This window comes from Kryptolebias marmoratus, linkage group LG19 (genome assembly GCF_001649575.2).
Source record: "Kryptolebias marmoratus isolate JLee-2015 linkage group LG19, ASM164957v2, whole genome shotgun sequence".
In the NCBI taxonomy this organism is placed as follows: Eukaryota; Metazoa; Chordata; class Actinopteri; order Cyprinodontiformes; family Rivulidae; genus Kryptolebias; species Kryptolebias marmoratus.
In genome coordinates this window covers 8,780,799-8,793,547 of record NC_051448.1, presented here as the reverse complement: position 1 = coordinate 8,793,547, position 12,749 = coordinate 8,780,799, and the positions used below count along the sequence as shown (strand labels likewise).

The following is a 12,749-nucleotide window of genomic DNA, read 5'->3' as shown; positions in this document are numbered from 1 at the left end:
CAAGCACCCACTGGCTGCTAAAATGAGTTTCTTTGTCTTTTTTTTCTGCAAGCTGTAAGAATAAAAGTGAATAACAACTTTATTTAGCTCTGCCCCCACCTCTTTTTTCCTCTGTCTGGGCCCACCCGTCCTCTCTGTTCTGTTTGGGCACTGGAGGTTGTCAGTCGGGGTTTATGTCCAGTTCACTGGAGCTGAAAGAAGTCAGTTTCGCGTCTTGTTATGGAACAAGTGGTCCTGCCTCTCCGGAGTGACGGTCTGGGTGAGCGGGGTGAGCAGGGTAAGCAGGGAGCGGGACCATCCCCTGGAGACGACCAGCAGTGAGGAAGTCAATGCTGCTTTTGTGTCGCTGCTGTCGGCTGCCTGTTTGGTAATTATCCCCCCCTCTCTATGTGAGCACAGACTGGACCTTTCCTGAAGATATCCCAGTCCAACTGGCTCACGGAAGAGTGCACAACACACCGTCAACAACGTTTAACTTCTCACAGAGCCACCAAAGATGCCTGATTGAGGAAGACACAGCGATTATGGGACCTCTCTTGTGGGACGTGATGAGCTGAACTGCAGCTTTGGTTCAAGATGTAGCAGTGTTTGGATTGCAATATCTGTAAAGCTGGTAGACTGTGATATTCAATCATCACATTATTATTTTGTGTTTTAGCAAAAAAGAAGAAGCTTAATGTTGGCTTAAATTAGTTGATAGACGACTGAAGAAGTAGCATTGTGGGGACTCTTGATATTTCTTTTGTTTGAATGTGAATCTGAGCAGAAATCTCTTTGGTGGAATTTATAAAATTGTGGGAAATGTTTTGATTAAGTCCATTTTTGTGCCAAAGCAGTCTTCACTTGTTGAGGTATCAGTTTAACCTCTGGGGGCCTTGCAGTCTTCCAGTTCTGTGCATTGTGACTTCATGTGGAGGTCTCTATGGATTGGATTTGTTGGTAACACATGCCAGACTTTGCTAATTTGGAATAATATTTGGAGAATTTGCAGTGGATGCCAACACTTAAAATCTGAGCAAAGACTGTGCAAATGTTAGTGTCCTGATGCTGCTGAATGTGTTAGTTTACTGGGAGTTGAGTAAACTATTGGACTGATGAGATGTGCTGATCAGGTGGACTGATACAATCATTAGCCCCAGCACGACATGATAAAGGCCCACCCAGCTTGTGTCAACAAATCATATGATCTCTATTTACCTAAGACCAAAGATGGCAAAATGTCCTTTGTTGTTAGTTTATTGCCTTGAGTGGCTTCTGTTGAAAGCAAACAATTTCTCACTAAAATCAAGAAAATGGTTGTCTCAAACACAACAATAGCCTGTGCTACTTCTTAAAAAGACATGCTGTATCTTCCACCACATTCACTAGTCCTTGGTGTGTTAACAAAGTACAGTCTCTGGGTAAAAGTTAAATAAAGAGCATGACTCACCAACACTCTGCCAGGTGTCCATCCCAAGCATAAAATTCAAATCACAGGCAGTGACAAAATGATTTAAAATGAGTTTTATTTGCTTGTGATTTAACAAAATCCATACCAGTTGGAGTGCTATGTCTATCACAGCTCTCACAACAGTGCCCAACTCAGCGGTCGTAAGTTCCAGAGGTTCATCCCATCCAGGTAAAGATGTGATGAAGGCTGGTGAGAGCTGAAAGTCTGTGTGCCAGCAACAGGTACCAGCCAGGTGTAGACAAAATCCCAAGAACATCTTTAAACAAAGAGACAAGGATGCCATCAGTGTTCATCCAGGACAGAGTGAGGCCAGTCGTTTTTTGCTCTCCTTGGAGCTCATGTGTGGGTCACATTCTCCTGCCGCCCGGTAAATATGCCTTTCTGTCCCATTCAACAACAGATTGCACTTTTGATGTGGGTTACTCTACTGCCTGAATCAGACTCTATTCTGGACACCGCTACCCACTGATTATGCCTCAGCATGTCCCTGACTTCCTCCACCCTAAAGAGCGAAGTCCTGGTGTCCTGCTCTGAGGGGTTGATGAGGTTTGGTGTGAAAGACAGCATGCTGGTGACTCACAGTCTGGGCTCAAACATCCAAACTGTCTTTATTGTGGTGTGATGATCTTGTCTTCGCCAAAGAATAATATCTCCACACAATCAACTAGGAGTAATAAGGCTATGCTAAACGTATGTAGCTGTAGGCAATAGACAGCAAACAGTCCTGGTGGTGTCACTGAATGGGTTTTAAGCATGTTCTATTCTCTGAGCACACATACGTACATTTGTGTAGCAACACAGATGTTGTTCGGTTGAGAAAACAGTGACAAGCTAAATAAACGGTTTCATAGAAAATCTATAGAGGTCTAATATTAGATAATGAAACATTCTTCCTCATCAGTATGCCATTTTTTAAAAGCAATTGTTTTATAAGCCTAAAAAACAAACAATGGGTCCTTGTTTGGCTAGCCATTAATCTAGCCTGTATGAATATCTTCATACTCCACATTCTGTAACTGATGTCGTGCCTGATAAGTTACTAACTATTGATAACTATTTTAAGGAACATTGCTTCAAAAATCCCCAGACTATGTCTTTAATTCTTCAGGGGGGGTAGTGGGTTGAGTATAGCCTCCCTTACTTCAATTAAATCTCCTCCATTTGAACCCGACTCAGCTCTGCTCCTTTCAAAGGGCGCAGAATAGGCCCGCCTTGATCTGGTTCAATTGTCATCCCGGGGCTCAGGGGCACTTCGGCGGCCAGTGTAGCCGGGCGAAGTCAGGGCTAATCCCTGGAAAAGAGGAGAATCACGGGAGAGGAGAAACGCAACAATAACCAAGTCAAGCGTATAAAATGAAAGCGAAATCTCTATTATCACTCCCTGCAATTCCCAGCAAAGTGGTGAAAATCGGGGTTAGTTTATGATGCGAATCAGACGCGGAGGGAAGAATATGGGGGTCCCGGCGGGTTGGGAGACTCACACGACGAAAAGGGCAATATTCTGGAGAAAAGGGGGAAGAAGAAAGCCCCTCTCCCATCCCGACATAACCATTAAATGCAGTCTGACTTTATGCTGTATAGAGAAGGAGGGACAAGAAAGGAGGCACAGTTCTCCGGTGAATGAATGAGGTTTTTGGCGGATTAGGGACGGCCCGAAGGATGAAGAATAACTTCTGCATAACTTTACAGCTATTTTCTTTCCCCACGCCAAGAGCCAAGTTTGAAGCTAGTTTGAGTTAACCCTTTGGGCATTATGCAGCTTCACAAGGTCGTTTTACAATCTCTTATCATGAAACAGCTAACTCTGCAAAACAATTCTGATCTGCAAGTCAAACCCTTTGCTGGATTAAAAAAGGGGGCTTTTTAAGGTGGCTAAAATGTTTACTGAACTTTATTTTAAAAGCTCTGCTTCATTTGACTATATTAGCCTGTATGGCAACTTTGATTAGAGAAACTTAGGAATACTATTGAGCTCAATATGACTGTTAATATTTCTTATTCTAAAAGCTGTTATTTTTCCAAACCAAGATTTCATTAATTTCGTAAAAAACTAAAACAATTTATTGCAACAAAACAAATGTTTCTTTATCTTCACCTATGTAATAATACCCCTCAAAAACAATATTTTTACTACATTTTAGAGAGATAATTTGCATTGTGCTTGCAGTTCCAACAAATTGTTGCAGGTTTTATTCCAGAATGAGCTGCTGTAAGAAAAAAAAATTATTATATAAATTGTGACATAAAAAGTGTTTGTTTCAAACCATTTTGACTTCTAACACCTTACTTACAGAATAAACTTTGATGTAACTCACCTTTTTGAGTGAGTTACATCAAAGCCTTTTGCTTCCATTTTCACTAATGATCCAAATTCTCACCATAAACCAGAGATCAGAGAATAAGTATGAAAGCAGAAAACTCTGAGTTTTCTTTAATTTGCTTCCATTAATTCCCCAATGAATATGACGTCTCTGTATTTACCATACATAAAACCAGCTCCACATCCAAGAAACTGCTTACACAATGACGCTGCAACATCCATGTTACAAATATGGCAGTCAGAAGGTCAATAAGGCCTTTTGCATTTTGCTGCTGACACTTTTTGTATTATTTGTATAATCCTCATTCAGTTGTATTATGCATTTTTTATATTATACTTCAACTTGTAATGAGTTATTTCCTTTTTTAAACCTAAACATGTTAAATGCATACCTAAGTTTTCTTTTGATTCCTTTCTTTCTTTCACATGTTTGCAGTAAAATATAGTTCCTCTTCTTCATCTATGCTCTCACTCCTGGAATTTGGAGAATTATTGGATTCAGTACAGCTTCAGTCTTCAGTCTCCCTCTTAACTGACCAACGGCTGCATCTTTTTTTTTTTCTTCTTCTCTAAATCATGAGGAGCTTCTTAGGCGGAGACCCTGAAGAGCTCTCATCATCACACCCTCTAATTTATGGACTTAATTAGTGATTTTTGTCCTCTTGCTTTATCTATTCCATGCTAATGAAAGCATATTGGTCATGCCAAATAGTGATGAAATGCCAGTTTCTGCTTGGTTATCTGATGATTACTAGTAAAATGAAAGACGTGCAAAACTTAAAAATTAGCAGATTTTTTTGATACTTCAACATCCACCGACCCTGTTTCCGTGCTGTCTTTAAAAGTTATGCATTTTGTGAAAGCTGAGGTGTGTAACTAAACTGCAACTAAACAGCAAAGACCATTAAGAGTTTATGTTGCAATCACTTCTTCTTTATGAGAGCCACACTAGGAAATAATAAACGAGTGAGAAACATCTGAACAATTAGGTGAACTCTGGTCAGGAGAAGAAGAGTTAATGAGCTGCCGGTGTCATGTGCAGCAACGGGAGCAACAGGGGCCAGAATTATCAGGAGAGTTGAACGCAGGCACCAGAATGGGCCATGAATGCAGCGAGCATCCTCTCCCCGCTTATTTTCATTAGGCTCTGATGACTGCAGAATTGATGCGGCCTGCAAGTTATCAAGAGCCACTAATTTCACATTAACGACCATTGACTGCGGTGGCTTGATTCGAGGGGGTTTTTGACAATTATCTCAATCAGGATTGGAGCCCAAATCGTTTACCTTGACTCTGATTATTTGTGCCGTGCCGAGTGCACATTGCAAAATTGTGTGGTGTCAAGAACTCGCAAATAATGAGGAGAGTAGGAGGAAGGGCTATCTATTTCCAACAGACATGTACAGTTGCACTCTCTCTCCCCTCACTAAAACTGTAGGCAGTGACCAGTAGATAGGTAGATAGATAGATAGATAGATAGATAGACAGACAGACAGATAATTTTTTGTGTTTTCAGAATTTAATTAACCAAATTATTTTCTCTTCGCAACATATTCTGCTAGTCAGCCTAAGCATAATTGTTGTGACTATGACTATGTTTATTGCTGAATAAAAATGCACATTTCTTGTTGAGATGACTGACAGAACTGTTTTTGTCCTGCATAAAATTGTATTCATACAGTAGTGGTCTAGCTGCCAACTTATCCAAATAAAAAATGGAAAATAGTCTAAGGAGGAACCCAAACAGTGTAAATATTATAAGTTTTAACATATTTAAAAGTCACCTTTAAAAATATCGCGATTCTTATAAATAAAATTCTAACTAAATTCAAGAACTAAACAATACATTGGGCCGGAAATCTCGCGGAGAAGCAATTTGAACGAGGAACTCTCGCGAGAACACGCACCGGTCACATGACCACGTTGGTTGAAAACGAGGAAGTCATGGGTTGTTTGGGTTGACGACCGGAGCAAAACTGCCACAAACTCCGTTTCTCGTCATGTCGCCGCGGAATCTCGGTCTGTTTTTTGTATTTTCAGTGTTAAATGTTTGCCGTCTTGTGCTCAGCGACGTGGGCAATGTCATCGCTTCGGATTCGGCGGAGAACCTGAAACAAGTTTCCGACCCGAGCCCCCCTGGCTCCGCCGGGGCAAACTCTCCTCCCGTGTTTAAGCCCGCCGTGGACTTCGCATTCCCCCTGAGTTTGCTTTCTTCCTTCCCGGAAGACTTGGAAATCAGTGAGTACTGCAGGGAGCTGCTCGCCGTGTTCGGTCAGCGGTACGTGGCCTACGCGAACTGCCTGGTTCCAGCTGCTCGACCCGTCAAAGTTTGCCAGAACTGCTTCTCCGGTTTTGGCAGCCTCAAGGAGATCTACACAAACATCTCATCAGACAAGGTGTGTGCTTAAAGGAAGGACATATTCTGTGTTGAGCTGTCATAAAAGCGACATATCTTATGTACTGTCAGTGTCATGACCTACTAACTCAATCACGAGTTGTGTGATGTGATGTGTGACTCTCTCTCTCTGTCAGTGTGTGTGTGTGTGAAATTTGAGGAAACACGGGGTTTGCCTCAGTCTCGCTATCAGTAGAAAGCTGCTATTATTATAGCTGATTTGTTTGAAAATGTGGAAGAGAGAAAGAAATCTAAGGATTTTTGCTCATAGAAAGAAACTGAAGGTTTGTGGTGTGGCAGGACGTTGTAACATATAATCAAACCCCACATCTCTGATTACTTGTTTAGATATCAGTAATAGCATTTATTCTACTCAAAAAGGCATTACAACTAGTCAGAATTAAAATAAAATTGTGTAAAATAGTATTCTATTTAGTAAAATTTATTGAAGTAACACCACAACTGATATTGTATTATGATAAACTACATTTAAGTTGTCAAAAAATCATTTTTTTAAAGTTTAGGCCACTGATATAACATTTAGGCCCTGTCTACAATACTCTGTATACTCTAATATTTACTTTCTCTGTTTATATGTAGGCTGTGCTGTCAGTTTTTCCATTATTGAGTTATTATTTTAAAATTCTCCACCTCAGAAGCTTCAAAATGTTACGTAGTTTGTTGAAATGTGGTGATTTATCACCTGGCAACAAGCTAGCTTTGTTTTCTAGAGTGCCCATTTGAAAACTTGAATTTTATGGGTCTAGAATGACATGATTTGGAATTCCAGCTTTATATTTAAAAAGGGAAATGCCCAAGCTCTCCAATAATTTTCTGGAGAGCTGAAACATGCATTTCTCCTGTGTTTCTACAGGTGGGTCCTGTCAATGAGAGCTGCAGAGATAGCCTTCTGCACAGCGATCGGCTGATGCTTGTTTACCTGCTGTTCAGCAGCGTAGAAGATATTTGGAAGAAATCAGCCTGTGACCGTAAGTCCTCCACTGAGACAAACAGGGTTTGATGAAAATGTGTTGTTAAGAATGCGCACATCTCTTTCAAAGTGATCATCACACTTTCTTAAACGTGTGACCTGGATTTTATCGGCTGAACCTTCCAGCTGGCCTCGTTAGAGGTGATAACTGCATCGACTGCGTTAGAGCCAGAAACTGACTTTCTGCTGGTGTGAAAGCTTTAAACAAATACGCTTGGACGAGATCATAGTTACAGCTGTCACTATTTTCCTTTTCATTAAATCTGGAGTACACTATGTATCTCTTTGAAAATCAGATGTACTAATTAATAATGTTTGCATCCTTTTCTTTGAAGTTTGGTGTTTTGCATTTTCTTGCAGAATTTTTGTGCCAATTTTGGGTAAAGTAGGGCAAAACAACAACAACTGCTAAAACAGCTGATTCCATTCCATACAGTAACATTAGGCATCTTCAGCTGTGTATCTGATGATTGATATTTTTTCTCCCATTGTGCAGAATGTGTGTCTGACGGGTACCAGAGCCTGAACAATGGCACTCTGTACTTTCTGGATGTTCTCAATGAAACTATCGCTTGTTTTGAGAAGTATAGACAGGTATGATATCAACTGCGTGTCAACATCTGTCGATAAAATGTATTGATTTATGAAATCCCCTCTGACGGCCGTCGTCCTCTCTCTTCCATGCAGGGAAACCTGACAGAGCTGTGCACCAACTGTAAGAGCTTCTACAAGAGCCTGAATGACCTGTACGGCCAAAAGGAGCAGAATCAATCTCTGTGTATCGACTTAGAGGATGCGGTACGTAAAGTCGAGTAGAAATATGTGTACAGCTTCCTTTAGTTTGACAGTATATGTTTTAACTGAAACGCTGCCTCGTTTCAGATGAATATGACCCGCAAACTCTGGAGCAAAAGCTTCAACTGCTCCTTCCCCCGGGAGGAGACTGTGCCTGTCATCGCCGTGTCCAGCTTCATGCTCTTTCTGCCCATCATCTTCTACTTGAGCAGCTTCCTTCACTCCGAACAAAAGAAACGCAAGCTCATACACCGTGAGTAACCAGCTTAATTCACCCATTGTCACACACACACAGATTTTTTGACAGGGTATGGGGTCTTTGTCGAGAGGAGGGGTCTGACGGACTGTGATGGATAATAGATGAGGTCTAAGGATTTCTGTTTTGTGTTTGTGTGTGTGAGTGAATGACTCCAAAGAATTTGAAATCTTTTTCTTAGATTTTTAAGGGACTTGTTGTGGCCGCCTATTGCTAGCATATTTGCTATCATTTACAAATGATTTAAGGGGTTATGGTTATGATAACAAATGAGGTAAACCTTGAGAACCCTAACATGCAGCGGTATCATAATGCCAACTGACTAAAGTTGAATGAAATTCATTGAATTTGTGTTATTTTCATCAGTTATTTGCCTCAAAGAATCAGCAGCTTTGGTTGTTTCTCTTTACATTATAAGGCCATAATCTTATGTTTATTTTTTTCGGATTTAAATATGTGAAAGAAATAAGGAAAAATAAGGGTGGATAGGTAAAATTTATGCAACGTTAATTAAAATTTCCTGTGCTCTGTTACAGAAATACATCAACTGTTCCTTGAAATACCTAAAACATAAACATCTTGTACAATAGGTTTACATTGAATTCACAACCTTTAATTCTGATCCATTCTGTCTCTTTCCAGCCAAGCGAGCAAAGTCCTCCACCAGTCTGATGAACATTCAGGACAAGCAGAGCTGAGCAGGACAGAAATGAAGGAAAAAATGTCTTTTTTTTTTTAAACATCATCTCACTAACTTATTTCTGAGAGCGCCGATGTAAATGACTCAACAGCAACTTATCTTGATTTTGCTTCTTACCAAACAGTGTTCGTGGGTCTGCAAGGATCAAAATCTATCATTACAAAGATAAAACCACTTTTTTTTTTTTTAATGCACTCAACAGGGTTTGGGTTCATTAAATGTTGGCTTTCACATTAATTCAAGAGTTTTTCCTTAACACTTAGGAATGAATGTAAGCAAATTTGGATTGGAAAATAATTCCTTAATCATTGGGGAAACATTTGCAGTTACTTTATTATGGATTCAAAAATAAGAAATGATTATAATAAATACACATTCAATAATTTTTGATCTCAATTAAAGAGTTTTGTAAATTTCCCCATTTATCTGAATTGGGACACATGAAACAAGCAACAATGAGATTTTCCTGAAGTTGTAAGCATTGTGTTTGACAAGTTAAAACTTACACAATTAATTTGCAGAAGCACGTTTTGTGTTGGAATCACTACTGTGCCTCTTATGTTACAAATTACTAATCAGATGCTTGTTAATATATCTTTTCAGTCCTCTGCTGTTTTAACTTGTTAACAATCTTTGGGTTGTTAAGAGCATCCTGCTGACACTGTAGAGTGACTGGTTTGAAGGCAGCGCGTGCGTGTGCGTGTGTGTGTGTGTGTGTGTGTGTGTGTGTGTCTGTGTCCGTATGTGCTCTATTTATGGATGGAGAAATGGGTTTTCTGTCTCTAATGTATGTCCAGAAGAGAGCTGCAAAAAGGAAGCACTTGATGTCCATTAGTGGTGACATGTAACTGCTGTAAGGAGGGGTGAGGTGTGGGGGTGCACACTGCTGTGGTGGGGGAGTAAATGAAGACATTACACACAATGTAAGAGCACTCCAAAGTAGTACAATGCGATGTTACCTGTTTTCTAGTCAGTGTATTTCTTTGTGGTTGCATAAAGCTTTTAATGTGTTTCGTTGTCATTTTCCACTGATATTTAATTTAATTTGTTAAGTGTTCTGTGTAAAATCTTCAGGAGTGAGTGAGCTGATGAATATGCTCTGGAGTAATGTAAACCTTTATTTTGAATGCAAATAAATAATTTTGTATTATTAATGTGGTGCAGTTACTGGTGCTTTAATTTCAGTGCAAACACCGTTTTGAGCAATAATGATTTGAATATCACTTAAGTTTAGTGGTTTATTGGAAATATTAAAAAGACATGCGAAATAACATGCATATTATCATTTCTTTTACATTATATTCTTAAGCTAAATTAGATACAAAGACAGAAGCAACAGCAACAAAAAACTTGAAATACAGCACTTATAAAAAGTCAGATTTGTAACTGCATGAATGTATTTGTACAATAAAAAGCCCAACCTTTCACAGTTGTACTTTTTAAGCATTTTTGCATAAAAAGTAATTAAATTGAAAACTTGATTTTGACATTTTTAGTCAACTATCATTGTCAACTAAATATATTGTCAAACAATCCTTTTGAGTTGTCTAAATTTCTTCCGAGTTTATGCAGGTGCACCATGAAAAGGGGGACATGGGGGTAATAGCCACCCCCAAAATTTTGCTGGCCCCCTATTGGCTAGGCAAATTTATCCTCCTGATTCCTGAGCTTTTGTTTGGTGCAAATTTCTAATTTCCCTAAGTTATTTGGGACTAATGGAACAACATTTAAGCATTGTTTTTGTTTTTGAACAATTAGTAGTTACCAAAATAAAAGAGAATATATTTAAAAAAAAATTGAAACAGGACAACAGGTCAAAGTTGAACAGAAGAAAACATTTTGATGCAGAAATCGAGTGACTTCATATCAGTGTACAGGGTCTCTGGGTGTTATAAGTACTTTTTAAAATTAAATATCAATTGAAAAGAGAAGAGGACATGCTTCAGTGAGTTAAGTGCTGAACTCTAGTAATTTCAGCTGTAAAATAATAATGATTTTTAAAAAAGTAGATCTATATCAGAAGGTGATTCTTTTACTCCCCTATTTCAAATAACTTACATGTGACAACAACATTTAAAAATGCCCGTTTGGTTTAGGTGTGCCACACCAAGACTGTAAGCGGCCCCCTTTAAAAACTATCTGGAGGTCCCTCTAAATTTATAGTCTACATTAGATATTAACGTCTTGGAGTAAACCTTTATTTACTGCAGCACTGTGACAGCAGACATGTTTTATTGGACTTTGAGCTTTCTTCCCACAGGAATGGTCCTTGTTCTCAGGTGGCCTTGTGTTTCTTGCAACTAAGTTTTTTTTTTTTCTTTTTCGTCATTAGCTGCTAATCTTAATGTGGGATAAAGATACTTGGCCGAATAATCGCAGCAACACATCCGTTAAACTCCTTTGGCTTTTTGGTCTTATGGAGCGCAGCCACGGCCGGTCATTACAGGAGTATTAACAGACATGCAGAGTCATATGACCCAGCTGCGGCCAACAGAGTGGCTGAAAACACAGGCTTTTGCAGTGCTGGACAGAAGTGTGTCGAGCAGCTCGTGTGCACTCAAGAATGACAGCTTTGATTCCCGTTAAGCCTCACTGCTTCCCGGAGGCACAGCGGCTCTGTAAGCGGGGGAGAAAGTCAAGAAAAACTCCTGCGTTGGGATAAAGCGGTGGAGGCTGACACGTGATGTAGGGGACTAATGGGGACTTCTGGTCGACTCAGAGAAGAAAAACTAGGTGGTGGAAGAAGTATTTAGACCTTTTGTTACTAATAGGGCAGCACAGCAGAGATGTGGTTAGCGCTCTTGCTGGTTAGCCTCCCAACTGAGGCCTTTCTGTGTGGAGTTTGCATGTTCCCCCCCTGCATGGCTGGGTGTACTCCTAGTCCTCCCACAGATCAAAAACATGCAGGTTAGGTTAACTGGTAACTCTAAATTGTCCTTAGTTGTGAATATGAATGGTTGTTAGTCTCTTTTGTCTCACTTTTATAAGTTTCACAAACACTCAAAACCAGTGGTGAACCTAGACAGAGGCGGCCAGATGTGAGGCTGTGATGATCTTGGAGTCTGACAAAAAACCAAAAGCAACAACAGAAATTCACACAATATGCGGGTGATATAGACCTACTTTGTATTTTTATTTTGCTGTTGATATTACTACGAGAGAAAAGCACAAACTACATAATTCATTGAAGCCTTTACTCTCTTAACTTAATTTCATATTTACAATGAAAACTAGCATTCCTTGCATATCACACATCTCCTTTGATTCCAAAGTTTTAGACAAAGCTCTTGTCCAAAGTGTTAGCTCTCACAGTATGTGTTGGGGATCACTCTCAGCTACTAACAAACCAAATTTTAAGGACAATTACCTGTGGTGGCAATCTTGTATTTAATAACAGGCTACATATATATTTTTAAATCTGCTCAGATTAAGTTTTTAGACTAAATCTGATAAATGGCAAATTGTGGCCTTGAAAAAACACATTTTGTGATGATGAAACTAGTCTTACCAATGAGCACTCCAATCATAATTTTATGTTTACCAGCTTTTACTCAAGCAACAGCCATGTGCTGCAACAGGGGATTGGCTGTATTTCCTCACTGTATTTCTCAAATTTGATGGGGCTTTAATAGTTTTAAATAGAATTTAGGTCAGGTGACACGGACAAAAAAATATTTTAAACCCTAAGGGGACTCTATAGCACTGCGCCAAAAGGCCCTAACCCCGTACACCCTGAGGAGACCCTAACCCTAGCCCTGGGCAAGGGCTCAGGGTTGAAGGGGTTAGGGTCTTTTGGCCCAGGGCTAGGGTTAGGATCTCCTCAGGGTTTGAGGGGTTAGGGC

General features: G+C 39.7%; 1 protein-coding gene across 1 annotated transcript; it reads left to right on the top strand.

Annotated features, from left to right (window-relative positions):
• Positions 1-5,689: 5,689 nt before the first annotated feature.
• On the top strand, positions 5,690-10,061 carry ostm1 (osteoclastogenesis associated transmembrane protein 1). Its single transcript, XM_017423204.3, has 6 exons — positions 5,690-6,166; positions 7,040-7,154; positions 7,653-7,750; positions 7,844-7,954; positions 8,039-8,204; positions 8,850-10,061. Exons 1-6 carry the CDS (start codon positions 5,771-5,773, stop codon positions 8,903-8,905), a joined length of 942 nt encoding a protein of 313 aa, XP_017278693.1. The 5' UTR covers positions 5,690-5,770; the 3' UTR covers positions 8,906-10,061.
• Positions 10,062-12,749: the final 2,688 nt, after the last annotated feature.